This window comes from Stegodyphus dumicola, chromosome 1, assembly GCF_044657685.1.
Source record: "Stegodyphus dumicola isolate Sdum_Otavi_A_Nest chromosome 1, ASM4465768v1".
NCBI classification, from domain to species: domain Eukaryota; kingdom Metazoa; phylum Arthropoda; class Arachnida; order Araneae; family Eresidae; genus Stegodyphus; species Stegodyphus dumicola.
The window spans coordinates 137,931,256-137,954,772 of NC_140768.1; the positions used below are offsets into that span (position 1 = coordinate 137,931,256).

Consider the following 23,517-nt stretch of genomic DNA (forward strand, 5'->3'; position numbering starts at 1 on the left):
ATGTTGTTTCACTAATTTTTTTTTTTTTTTTCCTTCTATCGCATGCTGATGAAGTTAAGCTTAAATTATATTATATTAAAGTTATTTATTATAATTACACCTATTTCCTGTACATGCTTCTAATTTAACTGAGTGTCAAATAAATAAATTCCTACATATACTTTAGGCTTATCCAGGGCCGATGTGGTACTCTGCAGATCTAAAATTCTGCTGCCAAGTGCCACCCTGAATTCTAAAAATTTCCCCGCCCATAAATTTTGCATTCTAATGCCTTCTCTGAATTCTAAAGATTTTGCTCTCCCTTAATGTTTTGCTCAATGCTTCTCCGAATTCTAAAAATTTTGCCTGCCCTAAATCCTGTTGCCCGATACCGCAGGTCTGGCTTTAGTCCTGGGCTTATCTGAATAACAGATCAATTATTCTCAATTCAAGCATTACTAAATATAATCTTTTGCCTATGTGTATCATCATTTAAAAAATCTGTTTCCCCTTCCCCACATGGAAAGAAATTTTTGTCAAATTTCTCCTCGTCAAAACATTCAACACTTGACTGCTGAAATCTGTAATCACTGCCATGTGTAATGTCAACATAATAGGTTACCATGATCTTTGATATTCAGTTACTATTAAAAAAAATATCATTTGTTTATAGACAGAATTGTTTATAGACATAGATGGGGGGGGGCTATGTCTATAAACAATTTCTCAAGCTGCTGTATGATAACTCATGATGAAAATAAATGATGAAAATAAATAATCATTTGCCAGACTGGTATCAATGCCATAGTGAAATTAGGAATCAGTACTTTCCACACATTTTATTTATGAAAAAATATCAAATGCGCAAATGTAAAGCTAAAACAAATTTCTAAAAAAAAAGTTTTCAGTGATCTAGAGGTCTGGATTTTGGACTTTGTACCACATCATGTTTTAAGTATTTTGCATTAGCCAGAGAAAATAACCAATCCTGACTTTTAAACTGGAAGAAGTAAACAGAGAAAGTGTAAACTATATTCACCTGACAAATAGATAAAAATATCAACCATCTCTATCTTGCATAATCACACTACCAAATCCCTAACGGCCAAGTTTAATAGACAGTTGTTATGATTTGGTAAGTACTTTTCAGGGCCATGTAATGCTTACAAAATTTTCCTATTTAAATTAATTTCTTTTTCAATTAACACCTTCTACAAGCATATAAAATTATTAAAGCTTATTGAAATCTAATTCAGTAAGAATGCTTTTTTTATTTTGTTTAATTTTCAATGATTTTCCATTTAACTTCATTTCTATGGACATTTCATACATAAGATCAAAATTCTTCAAGTAGTATCTAAATAGTATTAAATGTTTATCATAACTAAAAATTTTTCTTTAAACTAAGTAAATTGTTGAAGACCTAGAGAATGTTTCTTTTTCAAGTCTCCTCTTATTTCTCGAGCACGTTCTTTATAAAGATTTGCTTTTTCTTCATCCTTTTCAACCCCATCTCCTTCTTTGTACATTTGACTAAGATTCATACATGCATAAACATTTCTACCTTCACAGGCAAGTCGAGATAATTCTGAGGCTTTAGTTCTGTTTTTTAGAATACCTTCAGCACCTGTTATGTACAGACTACTAGCAAAATAACAAGCTGTAGCATTTCCTCCAGCACAAGATTTTTCTAAATATTTTAGGCCTTCAACATAGTCTCTTGTGATAATATCTTTTGCACTTTTATCTTTAGTTGTTAACATCACGCCACAATGTAAACATGCGTCTGCACTATCAAGACTACAAGCCTTTTTATAGTAGTTGAAAGCACCCAAAATATCTTTTTCAATACCTGAAATACAAATTTTTGATAAGCTACAAAACATATTAATTTAGAATAATAAAGATACTACTTTTTTAACTAAGATTAATGACTAAATACTAATGCAAAAGGCTAAAATTCCACGACAGTTAATATTATGCATAGTATAGCTTATGATAAATTAACTTTATATTTTTCAACTTGTAAAAATTATAAAATACTGAAATGATATATGAAAATCATTAAATAGTTATAAATGGTGCCAATGGAGTAATTTAACTATGTGCATAGATAGCATAAATTTATTAAATGCATAACACATAAAAGTAATCCACTACACAATCACATGATATTATTTGACAAATCAACTCAAAACTTTGTTTACAGAGGGAGATGATATTTGAAATATTTAACAATACTAAATTTAATAACATAACTAATATTTAATAACACATTTCACATTGTTGTTGTAACTATCTGATTTGTCTGACAGTAAAATTAGATCAAGTCTACAAATTTTATCATGGTAAAGAGAGCACGACTACCACTCAAGCACCAAACCACTCAAGAGGACTTTCAGCTTACCATGTATTTTGAATGTTCTGTGCTGCAATGACATTATAACGCTTATAAACATCAAAGACTTCTCTACGATTTGAACGCGGGCCCAACAGTTACAACAGCCAACAATGCTAACCACTATATTCATCAGGGTGGCATTTAAAAGACAGTATGTTTAAGAAAAAACGATTAGTTCACTGTTATTACTTTTTTATTATAGACTTTTATATGTCACATATAATACCATTAAAAATATGCTCTCATGTTTTGTATTCCTACTTAATTATCCTTGATGTCTGTCTGAAATACAATAATCAATATAAAGCTCATAGAGAAAAAATGACTAGTGATTTATTTCTTGTATATCTTCAATACACTGCTTAGAGCCTAATAAATATGATGAACTTCATCAGTGATGCCCAGATGTTAGCCTGTGGGCCATATGGAACTATCGACCTCTTTAATGTACACGAAATATTACTTACCGTAATTTCCGGAAGAAACGCCGCGGCGTTTATGTGTTTAAAACTTAAATTTTCAGCGGGTGCGGTGTTTCTACCCATGCGGCATTTAGGTGCACTAAAAATAAAATATTTCCTATGATGGTCATTGTACATAGTTTGGATGGCCTTGTAATTGTGCATAGACTGGTGCTGTTCCCACAAAAAAGACCACTCAGTTGATTTTTGCGAACGTTATTTTGTTTACATTCTTTCCCTTGAACGGACCTACATGCCTTATTCACCCTAAACGAGATCTCAGAAGAATAACATTCTCCCCCCTTTCAAATCAGCATTCTCATCAGTTTGAATAGTCTCTCTCCTCTGCCATTCGATGAATCTTCCAGGACCCATCCTCTCCCCACCCCTGCCTTTTCTGCAATTCTTTTCAAAGGCGGACACGACTCCACCTGCCTCGCAATAACGAACTCTGACGTATTTCCTCTTCAACATGAATAGATTTTTTCTTGGCATTCTGCCAAATACAGATCCCATCAGTTTGGGTACAAGTACTTGTGGAATAGTTTTTAAGTAAGAAGGGAGCGGAAAATTTTTGAAAATGTCTCTAAACGTCACAGAAACTAAACATTTCTTACCTTTAATTTATTTTTGAGTTATGGTTTCATTTCATGCATTTTTCTTAACTGGTATGTCATATATCAGGACTTGAGTTTTTGCATCTATACGGCCCACGACGATGTCACGCGCAATTTAATCTATTGCGGCATTTACGCTGATGCGGCGTTTCTGTGTAATTTAAATTTTTTTCCCACCATTTTTCTCGAGTGCGGCGTTTACGCTGATGCGGCCTTTCTTCCGGAAATTACGGTATTTTATTTAATTATTTTTATTTTTCAATTTATTTAAATGGTGACATTTACTTACTTACTTGAATATGTCTAAAATGCTAACATTCAGTGAGACTTCATAAGCCTGCACAGCTATGAGAATATTTACAATTAGTTGTAAACAAGAGCTTTTAAAAGAATTCTGCTGTGTTTGTATGGAAAACCCTTTGTTTAGAATTGTTAAAATAAGAGTTTAAATGAAGTATCTATGTTTAAGTTCTTTTATGGTTGACAACAACTAACTGTTAATTTCTGTTGTTGATCTTTGCCAAATGGTATTCGTTCCTGAAAAAATGGTACAAAGGAAATTATATACATTTGCAAACTTATAGAATATAGACAAAATACTGTCTCCATTTATAACTAATTACCAGCTACTGATTTGTGCCCTCTATGATAGGCATGAACAAAGGTCTATTCATATCTCTGCTATTAGTGAATTGCATAACAAGCTGTGAAGTCATGAAAAGATTTAAATTGCTATTCCAAGAATTTCTGCATACAAAAGAAGCTTAGCAGGATAATAAAGAGCACAAACTTTTTGCTAACTTTTGATGATTAGTATTTGGGGGGGGGGGAATGCATTTTTAAGGTAGTGCAAGTAAACTCTGGAGGCTATGCCTTAAATATTCCTTACCTATACAAAATTAACTGCAGCTACCAACATGCTTTTTTCTTTCATTACCAGTCAAAGGTTCTAGTGAAACATAACTAATTTTGTATTCAACCTGCTATTTATGTCTGCTTTCTGCACTAAATTTTTTAATGCATACACACTTTTCTGCACTTTTACATTATATGCTCAATGCTAATATTTTGAACCAATATTATAAAGTTTCACAATGTATGTCTCTAAAATTTTAAATTTTAATTTATATATGCTGATTTAAAAGTTTTAAAACAAATTATTTTATTAAGAATAAAATTAATTTGTTGGCTCTGTAATTTTTTTCCTTTCCAAAGCAAAAGCCTTCACACTGAATTACGGTTTTCGCAACATTTATGATATTACTTTTAGCACTGAAATTGTGGCATTCCTCACTTCATCTAAAGAATAGTGCTGCCACTGTCACAGCAGCAATAATGCAACCAGGCATTGTTCTGGAGTAAAAAAAAAAAAAAAAAAAATGTTTTTTGAGAGCAAATCTTTTATTTCTTCCTCATTGCTTGATATAAATAGATTTTAGGAAAGTTTGTATTACAGTCACCGTTCACTGTCTGGTCATGGGTATTCATTACTGACATCTACGATCATATGGATGGATTTCTCCCCGGAATGTTCATCATTGACCTTTGAAATGCGTCTGCTACTGAAATACTGAAGCCTAGCTACATGTTTAGCCACCTTACACACGTTGTAACATTTCAAGTGATTGACTTGTCTTCACAAGTTTAATCAAAATTAATTCAAACCCTTGCTATATTTTCACAATGATGTCTTCATTACTTATCACAACAAAAGGTAATAAATAGGTGCTATAATTTGCTATAACCAAACACTGAATGTTAACTGCTGCCAATCTGCAGGTTAAGAAACATTGGTGTTTGACCTTCATACAAACTAGTACAGAGTTGTTGTAACGAACCTGCATTTAACCATGGCGGCCCGAAGAGCTAACACAAAGCATCCGGTGGTTCAGTTTTTCTAATGCTATTTATTATCTGTTATATTTACATATTTACAACTGTCCTATTGTTAGGCGGACTACCTTCACAGAAATCATGTTGCCTAATCAAACGATATTTCGTTTCTACTTACATGCATTGCACTACTGCCAAGCAGCGCCATCTACTTCTCTCTTTACAACACTCCTTACCTGTGAACTCTTTAAGTTCACACAAACCGAATACAAAATAAACTAGTATTTCTAAATCAAACATAACATTTGAATACTACATAAACTACATCAAATTACAAATAACAATTAAGTAATGTTTAAACACATTAAATCAACTTATAAAGTAATTACTAAATAAGAAACATTATACTAAATCAAAATTTGCAATAATTATATAAACTAAACTACATTTAGCAACAATTAATAAAGATACTCAAAAGATGACATAAGTGCAAACAACAAATTAGGTTATTACACAGTAACTCTTTACTACACACAGTAATTCTTTACTACTAATTAACTAATTACGCACTTCAAGATTGTACAGAAGTTGTATTGGTCTCTTCAGATTGCCTGTTTGAGTTTTTATTAGACAAGAGCAAACCTGACCATCTCTGCCAGGATAAGTTTCTATTATCTTACCTAGTGTCCACAAATTCCTAGGTAATCGGTTGTCATGTACAAGGACAACGTCATTAACATTAAACTGACCAGACACTTTAGTAGGTGGACATAAATTCACAGATCTTGAAGAAAGCAAGTAATCCTTCCTCCACCTATTCCAAAAGTGGTTTAACAAAGTTTGTTGATGTTTATACTTTTTGATCAAGGAATGTCTAGACCCAATCAAGTCTTCTCTGCACACTCTTGTAACTGGAAGAGAAAGTAAACGTTTACCAATTAAGAAATGAGCAGGAGTTAGCGGTGAGGGTTCTGAAGGGTCATTGTAGACATACGTTATGGGCCTTGAATTAATTATGGCTTCGATTTCTACGAAGACTGTTTCTAGCTCATTCAAAGAGAGACTAGAACGTCCAACTATTTTCCTTAAACAAGTTTTAATCCTTCTAAAAGCCTTTCCAAGAACCCTCCCCACCATGCTCCTTTTTCCACAATAAACTTCCATGTTATACCGTGGGAAGAAAACAAATTTTGTACAGATGGATGTTGAATACACTTCCAAATTTTTCGCAACTCGAGATCAGCACATTTGAATGTCTTGGCATTGTCTGAATATATTGTTGAGCACAATCCACAATGAGAAATAAACCTGCGAAACGCAAGCATAAAATTCTCCACGCTCATAGAAGGGACAAGTTCTAGATGTAAAGCTCGAGTTGTAGCACATGTAAACAAAAGCAGATAATGTTTATTCTTGCTGTTCTTTGTAAAGAAGGGACCAGCATAATCCAGCCCTGTTACAGAAAATGGAGATGATTGAAGAACACGATCAGGTGGTAAAGGAGCGGTTTCCTGTGTACCGGCAAGCACCTTGTATCGTTTACACAAAAAGCACTTACTTAATGTGGACTTGACGAATTGGCGTCCTTTTATGATCCAAAACTTTTCTCTAATATCGGCTAAGGTAGCTTCGACTCCAGCATGAAACAATTTGTTATGAGACTCAAAAATTACTAGTTCACTGTATCTATCTTTATAAGGTAACAGCCATGGGTGTTTTTCTTCGAAAGCAAAGTCTGAGAATTGAAGTCTGCCCTTTAAACGCAGAAGACCATGGGTATCCAATTCTGGGTTAAGTGAATAAATCGACGATGTCTTTTCTAAGCATTTTCCACTTGATAGATCTAGAATCTCTTTCGCAAAGTATTTTCGCTGTGTAACTTTTACCCAATACAGCTCAGCTCGCGAAATCTCAACAGAGCTTAATGGACCTTTGACTTTCACTGAATTTCGTTTTATATTGTTGGTCAACCGCATAACATAAGCCGTAATTCGATACACCTTCAGCAGCCTGCTGAATCGCGTTAACTCTAGTAATGCCGAAGATTCTACATCTTGAATAGAAACATGAAGAGATGTTTGCATCCTTGCTTCGTTCTGAATGCTCTCCTCATCGATGTTGGTCTGTTGATTTACTGGCCAAACACTTTCAGGTTGAGAAAGCCAGCTAGGTCCCTGTAACCAAAGGGAACTTCTCACAAGGTTATTTTCTTCTCGAGATAAAAGGTCAGCAGAGTTTTCACTCCCACTGCAGTGAAACCAGCATTCAGGATCTATGAGTGACCGAATCTCAGAAACTCGGTTTGATACAAAGGGTTTCCAGTTTCTTGCACATCCCTTTATCCAGTAGATAGTTATTTGGCTATCACTCCAAAGAAACTTTTGATGACACAGTTCAGGAAACAGCTTTGTCAAATACATAAACAATTTGGTGGCTACTAAAGCAGCCATCAACTCCAAACGAGGTAGAGTCATGGTCTTGAGTGGAGCTACGCGACCCTTCGCTGTAATGAAACTGGTGCAAATAATATTTTTTCGAATCAAGGTATCTAAAGTATGCTACTGCGCCGTATGCTTTAGGGCTAGCGTCAGCAAATACATGAAGGCTAACATTAGATTTTTCATTACTACCAAAATATTTTCTCGGAAGAGAAAAATCCTCCAACATCTTTAATTCAGCTTGCCAGCGACTCCAGTCCTGAATTATTTCTAGTGGAAGGGTATCATCCCAGTCCACACCTAATGTCCAAATTTTTTGTAACAGAATTTTCATTTTCATCACAAAGGGTTGAAATACACCAATTGGATCGTAAACTTTAGCCACCATTTGGAGAATAGTCCTTTTTGTGGCCTCAGCACTGTCATGGGATAAATTTCCTAAAAATTCGCAATTCAACTTGATTTTATCTGCTTCAGAGTTCCAGATCATGTCCAAAAATTTTGACTCTTTAACTGGTTCTATGTTATAACCTTTTCCAATCCACCAGGAATTAAGTTCCTCGGAATTTGACCTTAATTTTCTCAAATTCATCTCAGCGTCTTTAAAAATCTTAACCGCGTCTGAGGATAATCAACATGCATCTTCAATAGTGTCTGCACCGTAGTATAAATCGTCTACATATAACGAGGAATCTAACATTTCATAACTTTCTGGATTTGTGCTTTTATATTTTTTAATGTGGAATTTTATCGTCATTGCTAAAATTGCTGGACTACAGCAAAGTCCAAATGGAAGACGTTTAAACCTTAAAACTTTATATTTTCTCTCACTATTTCCGAACCAAAGAAATTTTATATATTCCCTATCCTTTTCTAAGATTCCTATCATTAAAAAGGCCTTAGCTAAATCTCCGCTGAAAGCAATTTCATATTTCCGAAATTTTAAAATTATGTCCAAATCTACGGGGATCAAACTAGGTTCAATGTCTAAAAAATCATTTAAGGACTTTACACATTTAGCTCTAGAAGAGCTTGCGTCATAAACAATCCTACACCTTGTGGTTTCCTTAGGTTTTATTATTTCCCTGTGCGCCATAAAATACGATGCTTCCGTTATTTCCTGTGAACACTTCTCAACTATAATCTCCTTCATTTGCTCTTCAATTACGGATTTAAACTGCTGATAAATCTCAGGATTTCTAATAAGTCTATTTTTAAGACTTTCAAATCGTCTTAATGCGACTCCGAAATTATTTTCTAACTGCCCTGCTTCTGATTTCCATAATAAACTGACATAGTATCTATTTACCTTCTACCTGTATTTCCTTTTCAAAGCTCTGAATCATTTCCCTCACCTCGTTAGAAATCGCTGAGTCATCAGTAAGGCCCATCAAATCTTAAGTCCATAACGATCGCAATGAATCAGTTACGCAAGAAGAAAGGTTTACTATTGCTGTGTTTTGTGAGATACTATTTCGCTCTCTTTATCTTGAAGGCCAACTGGGAGCCATCCAAACATAGTAGAAATCGCATAAATTTCCTTTCCTAATTGAATCTTTTCCCCCCTTACCATCTTCCAATAATAATCCACACCTATTAGAATTCCAACGCTTCCTTTACATAAACAAGCAATTCGCAATCTGCACTCATTCATCATTTTTAGTGTTTGTTTTGACGGTGTGGTCAAATGCGCAGCAGTAATGGTGTCAGTGACGAGACAGCTGATTTTTATTTTGTTCTTTTGCTTCGCATCCGAAACACAGAATTCGACAACCTTACATGTTTTAGGTACTGCGTATTTCATTCCGAAGGAATAAATAGACAATGTTTCTTCTCCAACAAATTTTAAATTTAATTTCTTAACTACACTAATATGAACAAAACTTCGTGTAGCACCATAATCGAAAATTAAATTAGTTAACTCTGACTTTCCATCATAATGAGCTAACACTGAACAGGTTTGCAATAAAGCATTTTTCTTCAATGATTTATCACAAGGAACAACAGAAAGCGTGTTTCTTTCGGGGAGTCTGGTGTTTCACCTACTGAATTGTCTTGCGACCTTTCGCACAATTTTTTTATGTTTTGATTTGAAGTCGTTCGTGCTTTGTTACGATTTGAACTACTCGTACATAGTGACTCATGGTGCGACTTAAACCCGCATTTTAAGCAGTTAGTTTTATTCCTGCACGATTTCCAAATGTGATATTTTCGAAAACAAATAAAGCATCTATTTTCAGTACGTAACTTACACATTTTTTTCTTTAATGCTTTTATCACAAGAAAATGAATTATGGGACTTTTCGCAGAAGATGCATGCACGATTATCAACAGCATTGAAACTGGCAGCCGTAGGTACATTTCTGTGTATTTTTTTATAATCAGACTTAGCATGTTCGAAACGTGGAGGCAAGGTATTTCTTTTATCTTGCGTCAATAAACTCGACGCTTCACGACATACAATTTCCCGCTTTATGAAGTCCAACAAGTCAGATACATTAATTTCTTCATTTGGGTTTTTCCGTCGATTAAATTCCAGAACGAATTCTTCTGGAATAGCTTTTAACAACACAGGTATTAATAACTGACCAAATGAACCTTTCGTAACTCCTTGCGCTTCCAGATTCTGAACTGCAATTTCGATTTCATCATATAACCTACGTAAAGCTTTAATATTATTTGAATTCCTTACTGGTTCTAAATTTAACAGTTTGTTCATGAATTGACTCATTATTATTTCTTTTTTCCCGAATCTATCCTTCAAAGTTTTTATACTCTCATCGTAATTTTTTGCATTTAATTCTAATTAAGATACTGCATTACTCGCAGCACCTGTAAGTAATGTTTTCAAGTATGTGAATTTTTCTATCTTACTAAGACTTTCGTTTTTGTCTATAGTGCTTTCGTAACTGTTCCAAAACTCCGTAAATTTTTCAGGATCACCTGAATATTTCTCTAAAATTAGTTTTGGAAGTTTTACCGTACTTTGTACATTTTGCAGTCTAACCAAGTTTTGTTCAAGATCTTTAATACTTATTTTATCCTCTTCCAACATTTGATTAATTCGTTTAATAGCTCGAGAACATTTTTCCTGATATTCCTCAAAACTAACTACATCCGCTTCTAGAGAATCTATCTCAATTACGGAATGAATTGCCTCATCTAATTCTTTCAAATTACTTTTCTTTTCTGTTAATAATTCATGCACTTGGCATAATTCATCTCTATCTTCCTTTGCTAAGCTATCCTCGACTTTCTTTAATAGTTTAGATAGTACCGTTCTCAATGCGGTTCTCTTTCGTTTTAATCTATCTAGTTCTGCTATTATTTCGTGTTAATACGTAAATGTACCTAAGACTGCTACTGATCAAAATGCAAATCAAACACGTTCAAAATTTAATAATAATCCTACTCTTACCTAGGGCATGGTCTGGACACATCCTTCCTCATGAAGTTCACTTTAACAAATCCAAACTTTCCGTAAGATGCACCATTGTAACGAACCTGCATTTAACCATGGCGGCCCGAAGAGCTAACACAAAGCATCCGGTGGTTCAGTTTTTCTAATGCTATTTATTATCCATTATATTTACATATTTACAACTGTCCTATTGTTAGGCGGACTACCTTCACAGAAATCATGTTGCCTAATCAAACGATATTTCGTTTCTACTTACATGAATTGCGCTACTGCCAAGCAGCGCCCTCTACTTCTCTCTTTACAACAGTTGTTGCATCTAATATAGGAGAAGTGATATAGTAATTGTCTTAAGTTTTCAATTAGCTCTTATATATTTTAGAATGTCGGTTCTATCTCTCCATTTATTACTGTTCATTATGTTTAAAATTTTCTATGATGAAAAACTGATGTTGAAAAGTGAGTGTCTATAATGAAAAAGTGAAATTTGAACTATCTTCATTGTAAAGATCAGAATATAGAAATAAATTCATACACCTTTAATAGTATGATTTATGCATCAGTTAACCATAAGAACATCATTAAGCATCAACTATATATATGTATCAGAAAGCTCCGAGCACAGACTTCAGATTATCAGCTAATACAATAACAATAATTAAAAAGTAGATTATGCTGCTGTACGATCAGGAGTGTACAGTTAAGTGTATTGGAAAAAGTTGGAATTCTCTTCTTTATGGGATTCTGTCCTTGATTCAGAACCACATTCAATTTAACAATAAACAATATAACTTACATTTGTAAAAAAGTTTCTTTACCGTCTGACAACCAATTAACCTTCAATAACAATATGAGATTTCGCAAGACAGTATCCTAAGCCACATCATTCGGCAACAATACCTTATTTAAATATTCTCTCTACAGTTTGAATTCAGTAAGATTTTTACTTTTATAAAATGTTTTTAAATCCCTAAAAAAAATATGTAAAGATTTAACTGCAATAGAACAAAAGTACTCCATAAACATTTAAAGACAGTTTACTTATAAGTAATTAAAATCCACTTTGTTTGCTGAATTTTATTATATATTATGCTTATTGATGTTTTAAGTAAAATATGCATTATTGATGTTAGACATCAAATGACATTTCATGTAAATAGGGCATTAGATTGCAATAATAATTTTTAAATGTGCATGTATTTTCCAAGAGGCAAAGTATTTTCTGTGTTTATGTATCAGTGTCATTATTTCACACAATGTCACTGTGAGGTGTAAACATGGAAATTCTTTATAGATAACATGCTTATTGATGATGCCAGTTGGTATAGTTCACCATTAAAATATTAACCACTGCTTGCCTGTTTTAAATGAAGACTAAATATGACTGCATTGCAATTGTTTCATTTTTAATTTCTGATTTTAGGTTAAACTATTATTTAAGACTTCATTTTCAGTAAAAGTATTTTCAGTTTCTTAAAAAGAATAAAATTATAAAATAATATTACAAAGAAATGAATGAATGCATCTTTTTTTACCTTTTCCTAGGTAACAATAGTTACCATATTTAAAACAGCTTCTAGCGTAATTTCTTTCATCACAATTTGATTTATAAACTTTTGAAGCTCCTTCAAAATCTTTCTGAATTGCTTCCAAATAATCTCCCAGCAAATGGCAACCTGCAATTAATAAACAAAATGCCCATGAACATTAAAAATAGTTTGAAGCATTTTCTTTGAAAGAGATGCATGTCTGTTTTTGATAAAATGTTAGTTAATGATAGCAATGAATGCCATCTGCTTTGAACATTTTATCTATAAACAGTTACCCCCCCAAAAAATCCTTCAAAATTTTACAAAGTGGTGCAAGTCCACTTTCTGAAAAGATATAATACTTAGTTCAAAAATTATACTACATATTTTTTCTACTTCGTTTTTATATGTATGGCAACACTGTTAATTACATAAAAATTTTCATTTGTTCACTGGAATGGTACTTCACCCAGAAAACGTAACTACGAAACAACGCGTAATGAAAAATATGTATGTCATATTATAAAATATATTTGCAGGGGCAATTATAATTCTTCTCACATTATCTGCCTGACCCTCCTGCAAAGTCACTGATCGTCAGCAACTAATTTTTTGCCCTCCTAACACATGAAAAACAGTGTGCTGAAACTGACATAAAATAGCAATGGTTTAATGAAATTAAAATCACAACATCCATAATTAAACAGAAATGTTACATAAAACAAACATCCATAACACTCAAAATTTTACAAAACAGTAACAGATTAACTAATTAAAAATTAACAAATTAAAAATGCAACAAATATCCATAATAAAATAATGCACAATTATAACACATTTATTTTCTTGATCTCTTGTCCATGTTCACAGCAATCTGTTTTAACTTAAAACAGAATTGCAGAATTCTCAGCATTGCTGAGCAAACTGGCATTGCTCATCCACCTGTTTTAACTTAAAGAAACATTAGAGAATTGCATAAATTAACTTCATGAAATACACATTCCTACATTCTCTATTAGCAAGCAAAATACGATATCTCTGAAAAATGCAATACTTTTTCTTTCATTAGCAGGCACACAGTACCACTATGATTAATTAAATGAAAAAGAAAGGAAAAACTTCGCACATTAATCACAAACGATTCTCGAATTTCAAAATCGTGCAAATTACCGCCACCACTACCGAAACAGATGGTAGCATTACACACTGCCATAATGCACAAAAAATCATTAGTTAACCAGACGAATACATTTTCATAAAATTCTTCGGTTACATAGCACCTTGCCAAACGATTCTTATCATTATCATAAAAAATTCTGTAACTACAATTTCTTTTTATTCAATAATTATATTTTTTTACTTCACATTTAAAAATTTTGAGAAAAATATAAATGTTTTCCTAACACAAAAAAAGTATATTGCTTTTTCTTCTCACATGTAATATTTATAGATGTCGAAGTGAATCAAAATAAAATACTTACTCTTCAAAATGAAAAACTTTTAATCAATGTAGCTAGAAATTTAGCTTCACAAGGTAGTCACTGAGTTAGCCTTTCCTCTTCATTAATAAACAAATAAATTAAAAGTCCATGTTGATTTTTAAAGAAAAACTTTAATTCCAACATTTAAAAATTACATTGTTATTTTGCTTGCTTATCTGTATGCAAAATATTGAGACTGCATAGCTCTATTAGACTGCTCAAGTTGCAGTTATGTAGGCAGTATAGAAAGATTTCTTAAATGCAGAATAATCATTTACAGTTAATTAATTCTTAAATAATTTTTATTTAGAACACTCTTCTCACAACTAGCAACATTTGCAGCAATTGTGAGGAAAGTTCACAGTAGCATTACAATACTTGGAATTCTGTTATGGAGATTATACTTTGGAATAAATTGCAAAAATTCAAAAATACACTTCCACATTCTTGTTCAATTTTCCCTAGCAATAATGGAAATATTTCTCTCTTAACACAGAATTCTTCCTTATTAATATTACCATGATCATGATGTAGTTCATATTTTTAATTTTTATTCAAAAGTTTTAATGAAATATAAAAGTTATAACAATAATTTACAACTATTGAAATCTCATAGTGGTTTCTTTGAATACTTTAAATAAACTAATTTTCTTCTCCATTTAGTTTAATATGATAATTTAGAATCTTGTTATTTTTCATCTGCTTTGATGATCCACATGACTACACCTATAAAAAATAATGTTCCATGCGGAAAATGACATCCTTTAAAATATGCTGCTCAAGGTGGACTGCCTCCTCCAGCTATGCCATTGCATCCAATCATAAATATGCTTTTGCACAGCATGTGTTTTTTAAATAAGAAATGGTTTTTCCATTTTAAAAGATTATGCATTTTTAGATCTTATAATAAAATTTAAAGAAAACAATTTATTATAAAGGATTAATAATGTATTTTTAATAATGTTCAATTTACGTTCATGCTTACTGCAAATATATATATGCAAAAATTATAGATTTATGTTTTTGGTTTATGTTTATAAATTCTTTAAAAAATAAAAGCCCTAATTATAAAGGAACAAAAACTTAAAAACCAAAAATCTCAAATATTATAAATAAACATACAGTCAAAAGTCTTTAATCCGGACCTCAAAGCTACAAATTTTCTGCACATGCATAAAGGCTCGTTTCCACTACTGCGTACGAACACGTTGCGTCAATTGAAGACACGCCTACGGCATCCGTACAAGCGTTTCCACTGCTGCGTATGCGTAAAATATTTTCATTTTCCGCCGCTAGGTGTCACTGTAATATTTTGGCGCAAGCAGTTCGCGAGTTACGAAGCTGAACATCTGAATTTTTCCCGCTTAAGCGAGTATTGTTTGTTTTGGATTTGATATGGAATTTTAGATAAGTAAGGTTATAATGCATATTATGAACATCACGAATTCCATAGAAGCTGAAATAAATTTAAAAAAAAAAAAAAAATTGTGTTTCTAGAAGCCTTAAATATTATGAAATAATATATATATTATTAAAACTAAAATGTACTGTTAGTGAAAAAGTAAACAAATAAATAACATAAAATAAAAAAGTTAAAGGGATTAAAAAATAGTTGGTACTTTAAAAGTACAGAGTAACTGTAAGGAAAGGTTCACAATATTTAAGCAAAATTCACTATTTTGCTCACTTCACATGCACTATGGGCAGTTATATTTTATACATAATCCATAAAATATTATTTTTAATTTAAACATTTTTAATTCATATCTCTTTTTATACAAGAAGTTATAAAAATAAGATTTTTCTCTTTATATATACACACATTAGGTAAAGAAAATGAAAATATTTAATTAATTAATTAATTCCTGCGCTTCTGCAGGAGAGGACTGAATTTAAAAGCAATTATTATAGTAATTTTTTGTTAAAAAATGTTTAGGGCATTAATACTGTCTCATGTTAATTGGAATGAAAGTTTAGAGTCGTAAACATCCCAAAGTCTGAGCATATGTATATACATTCACATAAAAGTGAAACGAAAATATATATATATATATCTGCAGGGTTTCAAAATAAATTAAATTTAAATAATTCTCTTGTGCCATTGCTGCAAGGAATGAAATTTGAATTTAACAAACATTTTCTATTCGTAAAAATTAAAAGTTAATTAAATTTAAATGAAATTTAATGCAAACAAATAAAGGATTAATTATTGCTGCGAACTAATATACAATATCATTTAAATACTGAGAGCATATGTAAATTAAGTGCAAGTATCAAAATCCATGAATAAATATGTAATTCCAAAAATTTATTTATCCTATTATTCACTTATGCATTTTTATAAGTTTTTTAGGATTAAATCTATCCTATTATTCATTTATGCATTTTTATAAATTTTTTAGGATTAATAAACTATCTTATTATTCACTTACGCATTTTTATAATTTTTTTAGGATTAATAATCTATCCTATTATTCACTTATGCATTTTTATAATTTTTTTAGGATTAATAATCTATCCCATTATTCACTTATGCATTTTTATAAATTTTTTAAGGATTAATAAATTTTTGGAATTATATGTTTATTCATAGATTTTGATACTTGCACAGCAATAATTAATCATTTCTTTGTTTGCATTAAATTTCATTTAAATTTAATTAACTTTAAATTTGCTTTTTACGAATAGAGAATGTTTGTTAAATTCAAATATATATGTACAGGATATGCTTTAAATTAGTATTATATAATTTTCAAACTTTTTTGCGGGAAAAATTTAAATAAATAAGAGCATAAATAAAACAATATATTTAATGCATATAATAATATAAATAAATTATAAAACACGAATATAGATCAAATTGGAATAAAAAGGTAAGAAAGTTGCAGACATGGTGCAAAAAGCGTATGGGATTCGAACTCACGACTCTAAAAAGTAGACATTGTTACCATCAGATTTACCACTAAGCTAGGATTACACGTAAGTCGCATGCATATTTTGGGTTATATACATTATCAAGTAAATCAATTCTTAAAACTTAAGTTTTTTGGTCCTATTTCACTTTGCTATTGTCTGAAAAATTCCCCAGAGTTTGTTCTTCAGCTTCTAGTACATTTTTTGGAAAAATCATTATCTTTTAAAGTGGCGTTCCGATTGAAGTTAAACGGGCTGCTAAAAATATATTTCATGTGCTTACAAATATATGTTATCCAAAAAGATATATTTATAAAGGGAAATACAAATTTAACATACTCTTCAATGAACTGGAGTATTTAAAAGGCTATCAAATTTAATTTATAATTAACGTTTTTAGTTTTTACCTGTTTCAAAAGAAAAAATAGCAAATCTTTTAATCATATCTAATTTGCTATAGCAGTTTGATATAGTCAGACATTCATTTTCATTAAAGCTAAATGAGTATGCAGAACTAAAAAATGATTATCAGAACAAATTTTGCTATTTCATGGACTTGGAATTATAATTTTTGCCGCTGATTTTCTTGAACGAACAAGTACTGTAGTTGCAGTTATCTTGTTTTTCTTATCATTTTAAACTAAATTCAGCTGATTGCTGTCATTTTCAGCACGCAGATTTCTCGCTATAATGTTAATTCAGAAATAAGTATTAAATAATATAAGTAGCAAAACCTTCTTTCCCTATTAGCGAGCGTTCATCGCTACTTCTGCCGCCATTAATTTTTAGTCACTGCACCTGATTGCTCCTTTTTCACCACGTGACCCAAACGCAACCGCAGATATATGGATAGAAGTTGAACATTGTTGAACTCCATCCATATGTCATCCGTCACCGCACACCGACCGGATTGCAGATGTCAATCAAAGTGAATTCGCTCGCTGATTGGAGAAACGCATACGCACCGCAACGCATACGCATCAGTGGAAACGGGCCTTAACGCATTGCATGCGCATATGCATTTACGCATGCACATTTAATGTATAACGGACGGTATAAGCTAAGCTAAAATTATCTAATTATTTATTTCAGTTAATGTTGCAGATTGCGTTGTTCCTTAATCTTCTAATTGGATCCGGCTTATTATTTTTTGAAGACTGTTAGAGCAATTTTAGAAAAGCAAGCTTGAACTTTCAATTATGTCAAAAAGAATTTCCGATTCTGGAGCTACCAAAGGATCTACAAAGCGAAAGCATGTTTTGATGTCCATCAAACAAAAAGTGGACAAAAAATGGATAAAGGCATATTCTTTGTTTCTCTAACCATTCCAAAATCTGTTTATCAATTTTACACTGCTCTGAGGGGGGGGACGTTGTGGTGCGCAATGAACTGGAAGTTGATCTGTCAGCACTATCCTTATCTTCAAGGCAGATGTTTTTATTTTATTTGGCTTATAATTCCTTACGAAATGTAGTATTTCATCTCAATGTACTCAGTCTTTGATATGATTTAAACCAAATTCCTCGTCATTATAATTCGCTTCCAATAGCGAAGAAAGTGACGGAGGTGATTGAAAACGAAAAAATTTTGATTGACAAATTAGTCGGTATTCTCGACACAGCAATTATAGGACTTGAACAGCGGAACTCTGTATTTGAACAAGAAATTATGTCTGTTTATAGAATTAAAGAGAATGTATTATCACATAAAAAACAAAGCAACTTAAACAACTTACATTGAAAGAAATGTTTAATAAAGTAAACAAATAAATATTAAGCTTTTTTTTTTTTTTTTTTTTTTTTTTTTTGTAAATTTTGATACCCTTTAGATCATAATTGTTCTTTATTTCATAAATTATGGTTTCATATTTTTAATTTTATAATTTCTGCATGCCATCTTACCAGATTTAAACTGATGATCTATAATCCGGAATCGCCGAAGTCCCGACGAGTCCGGATTAACGACTTTTGACTGTAGTTTAGATAAACAAGTTCGGCAAAAATCTACAAATTGTTTGCTTTTATAATTCAAATTTTCTTTTTAGAAAATATTCTTTATGTTTTCTTGCAATGGCTGGGTCACGAAAGAAAATATTGTTAAAAACCTGCAGATTAGTTATTGATTTGCATCAAATGAAAGCGAAACCTATTAGAAAAATTAATTTAAGTGATTCTACAGCTTTTGGCATTACTAAGATGCAGAATTGTACTAAAAACAAAAGAAGACCATCTGAGTTATCTCATGGAATGAAACACTTTATTCTAAGGAATATTAAAAAGAATCCAAGACTGAATGCGGTAAAAATATATTTATGGGCGTGCCTTAGCAATAATTCGCGGTGCATGGACACTGAGTTTGCGCAATTCTTTGACTTGTTATTTTGGCTTTGTCTTCAAAAATTGCTGCTCCACAAATCCAAAATAACAAGAATTGCACAAACTCGGTATCCATGTACACATCGACCTATTTTCATTTAAACAAAATCGGAGACTTCCACAAATTTGACATTACGTACTTTCTTGGCATTTTTCATGTACACATCGATCTAAATTCACTTAAAAAGTCAAAGGAGCCACCAACAAAAAATATATAATCTCATTAAACTATATTTTAAATTAATCCATGAAATAGCATAGAAAAGGAAATTCATCTTAGCAACTACACAAAGGAAATATCCACTTACCTTATTTACGAACTTACATGTTGTCAGTCAAACAAAATTCTTTAACAGCATCTAAAAACTTCCTAAAATTATCTGAACTAGAATCCATATACTGGCATCGCCACATAAATTCACAAAAATAACCTCTGTAGTGCGGGTATTGTCTGACATTTGACCATATTCATTTCCTTCCTACAAACAGGACACTTAATAATGGCTACTAAGTAAACCTTCATTTACACACCAGTCAATTAATGCTTTTTTCCCTTTCGTTCCAAATTGTACAGAAATTTCAAATTAATCTTACAACAGTCAGCCATTTTACCATGTAAACCATAAAATAACAACATACTTATCCAAAATCCGACACACACTTTCCAAATCTTTTCTCATCATTCAAACTGACTGCATCACGTAACCAATCATGTCACAATAGGGTTTCTGTAATGTTCAACTACTGAGGTTACCATAAATGAAACAACTTGGCGATAAATGAAATAACAACTTAGGTAAGGATAATCCAAGGAGCACTCTTAAATCTACTCTAACCCTCATTACTCCTAAACTTGTGGAACGTTGTGAATTATATGGAATATGTGTAAATCCAGAAACTGTACGAAGAGTAATGCGATCTGGAGCATATCATGGGCGAGTAGAACACAGAAAATATTGTCAGTAAAAAAAAAAAAAAAAAAAAAAAAAACTTTGCTTGGTTTTGCAAAATGAATAAAACAAAGGACACCCTACTACTGGAAAAAAGTGTTGTTTGCTGATGAAAGCAAATTTATCATTTTCAGCTAAGATGGACGAGTGTTGATGTGGAGAAACCAAAACAGGAGTTTCAGAAGCAAAACTTAGTACCAAGTGTTAAACATGGCGGAGGAGGAGTTATGGTATTGGGATCTATGGCACATTCTGGTGTTGGTAATATAGAGTTTGTAGATTGTATAAGTGATCAGTGCAGAATCTCTCACTTATTTGTTTGGCACTTTTTACAAGAGTAAGAAGAATTGGATTTTTGTCAAGTTTCTTTTATTTTTGAAGTAAAAATAAGTCGATGTGTACATAGATAAAATAAGGGCGTATACAGTGCCATTTTTGTGCAATTCTGGGATTTTTTTTTAAGTGAAAATCGGTTGATGTGTACATGGATATCGAGTATGTGCAATTCTTAAAAACGTGCCAAGTAGTGAGTGATTCTGCACTTTTCCCATTAACGAATACAAAAAATCAAAGGGCTAAAGTGCAGAATCGCCCACTTATTTGTTTGACGCTAAGAAGAATTGGATTTTTGTCAATTTCCTTTGACTTTTGAAGTGAAAATAGGTCGATGTGTACATAGATAAAGTCAAGGGAGTGTGCAGTGCCATTTTTGTGCAATTCTGGGATTTTTTTCAAGTGAAAACAGGTCGACGTGTACACGGATCCCGAGTATGTGCAATTCTTAAAAACGCACCAAGCAGTGGGCGATTCTGCACTTTCCCCAATCAAAGTGGCCGATCATTTTTGTGAGTCACTGTAGTTTCCTACCAGCGGTTAAAATTACTATTCTCACAGCTCTAAGTATCGAAAAATTCCCGCAATTTCAGTGTCAAACACCTCCATAACCTTTATTATATAATAATAATATTTTCGTATTCCTTATACAAAACAAAAACGACAAATTATTATACAAAAGTTAAAAGATGTTTCAGTACCTTCTAAGTTCTTTTCTTTGAAGCAAGAAAATCGATATTCAGTACCCAAATTTTCAAGATACTGTTTTAATTCTTCTTCACTTTTAAACTCATTTGCCATATTTTTAATAATTTGTTGCACTTTATAATTAAACCTTTCTGCACGACATTTCTTCTTTGTGGAAATATGTTGGGTGCCAAGGCTGACACCCTACCCCGAATCGAACATAGTTGAAAGTTTCGAAATATTATAGAAAGTAACTTCTTTCAGATATAGTGATTTTTTAAAATTTGAATTTTAAAGAGATTCACGCACTATAAATGAAAGCCTCAAAGCTATCTAAATCTATGTTATCAAGGTAAGATCTCAAGTGGTGAACCAATACATAAAATACTCACAATATATATGAATATAAATATACATAAATAAAAACAAAAAAATACCGAATAACACGACAAAGTAAATATAAAAATTAGACTTCCATGATAACATTTGGATTGAGAATGGATATTGGCCTTTTTACTTCCTTGTACTAAGTAAAAAGCAAGTATTGTAATCACGAAAAGTTTCAGGCAGCATATTTCAACGAAAGTATCCATTTTGGCTGCTTTCGAATGCAATTTAACGATGTTTTTGCTTGATATCTGTACGAAAGGACAGAATAAAAGACTCTTTTCCTACAAAAAAATTATAAAACTGCTTTAAAATGACTGAAAAGAATTTTTCGTGGCGTCTGTACGAACGTATGTACGTACGTACGTACTTATCTCGCATAACTCAGAAACGAGTAGCCTCGGAACGCTTAAATTTTGTATATAGGACTACTATAACATGTAGATGTGCACCTCGTATTTTGGTTGCAATCGGCCGCACCAAACCTATATAAATATCAGTGGCGTAGCTAGGGTGGGACAAGGGGTACATCTGTCCCCGGGCGCAGCATGCAGGGGGGCGCCAAATTGATGGTACAAAATTTTAGAATAAAGTGTTTTCCATTCGTGGCAAACAGAAAGGTGCGCAAAATCTCCAGTTGTCCCCGAGCGCTGAAAACCTTAGCTACGCCTCTGATAAATATATTTATAAATATATCGACTCTGTTACGCGTATTTCCAAACCCTATCCCACTTTTCGAATTTTTGACGTCATGGACAAATCGACTAGTTTCGCCTGGATGGTAATTCTTGAGCATGCGCTGAAGGGCGAGAAGTAACATAAACAGAACTTTGGCTTGCACTTGTAAACAGTATTAAGTATATTGTTTGAAAGTGCATTCGTTTATGTAATTGCATAATTTGACTGTTTCTGTAATAAGAAAACTTTATTCAGATAAAATTTATTTTAATGTTATTATTATCTGGTAATAGAATTATACGAAATGCTGAATACTCTTGGTACTATCATAATCTTCGCATATCCTTTCACATTGTATTTTGCGTTATCATTGTAAAATATATTGTATTATAAAGATTAAATTACTTTGTTAGAAATGTGAATGTTCTAACTTAATTTTCTTTTTATCACTTATTTATTTTCGCTTTGAAAACACATTCATATTTGACAAATAATTATCTCCTCTGAAAATTTTTTGATTGTTTAAAAACTATATTTGTCAATAATGTAATAAAAACTCACTAATCTAGTGCTTCATAGATCAATATGACAACGAATTCGAAATGTTTTAAAAACAGTTCTTTAATCTTTAGTTTGTAGCAGATGCAACTAATGTCACAGAGAAAAAATATTTCAATAAAAAAGTTCTCCATGTTAATTCAATAGTAAAATTATTTCTGTTTCAGTGAGAAATCCACTTTCAATGCTTATATAACAGAAAAATGTAACATAAGCATTTTAGAAATTTTAAATATAAGCTAAAGGTTTGCTGTACAATTTTATATAATAAACGTAATAATTTACTTTCGTTACTTTTAAATCGTATTTGTTTCCAATAGATAACTGAAATTTTTGACAAGTTACAGACTTAACTTTAACACAGAGTTCTGTCACTTAAAATATCAATTAATTGTTCTTTTTCATTTAGAGATACATTGGAATTGAAGGTACTTACGTATTAACGCAACCAGGCCAAAATTCGCATAAATCGCCAAATT

General features: G+C 31.9%; 1 protein-coding gene across 2 annotated transcripts; it reads right to left on the reverse strand.

The window, feature by feature from the left end:
- Positions 1-1,230: 1,230 nt before the first annotated feature.
- On the reverse strand, positions 1,231-21,586 carry Coa7 (Cytochrome c oxidase assembly factor 7). 2 transcript variants are annotated; one of them, XM_035378308.2, is made up of 3 exons: positions 21,430-21,586; positions 12,683-12,823; positions 1,231-1,831 (listed from the first exon to the last, which is right to left on the reverse strand). In XM_035378308.2, the coding sequence occupies exons 1-3, from the start codon at positions 21,527-21,529 to the stop codon at positions 1,383-1,385; spliced, it is 690 nt and encodes a 229-aa protein (XP_035234199.1). In that variant the 5' UTR covers positions 21,530-21,586; the 3' UTR covers positions 1,231-1,382. The 2 variants fall into 2 exon arrangements, with proteins under 2 accessions (XP_035234199.1, XP_085677459.1); XM_085821333.1 differs by lacking the exon at positions 21,430-21,586 and adding an exon at positions 15,280-15,408.
- Between the last annotated feature and the right edge of the window lie 1,931 nt (positions 21,587-23,517).

Coding starts and splice junctions, on each gene's coding strand:
- Coa7 (XM_035378308.2), bottom strand. CDS start 21,529: ATGGCAAATGAGTTTAAAAGTGAAGAAGAATTAAAACAGTATCTTGAA. Junction 12,824..21,429: donor CAAAGAAAAGAACTTAGAAG/GTACTGAAACAT, acceptor TATTAATTGCAG/GTTGCCATTTGCTGGGAGAT. Junction 1,832..12,682: donor CTATTGTTACCTAGGAAAAG/GTAAAAAAAGAT, acceptor TTTGTATTTCAG/GTATTGAAAAAGATATTTTG.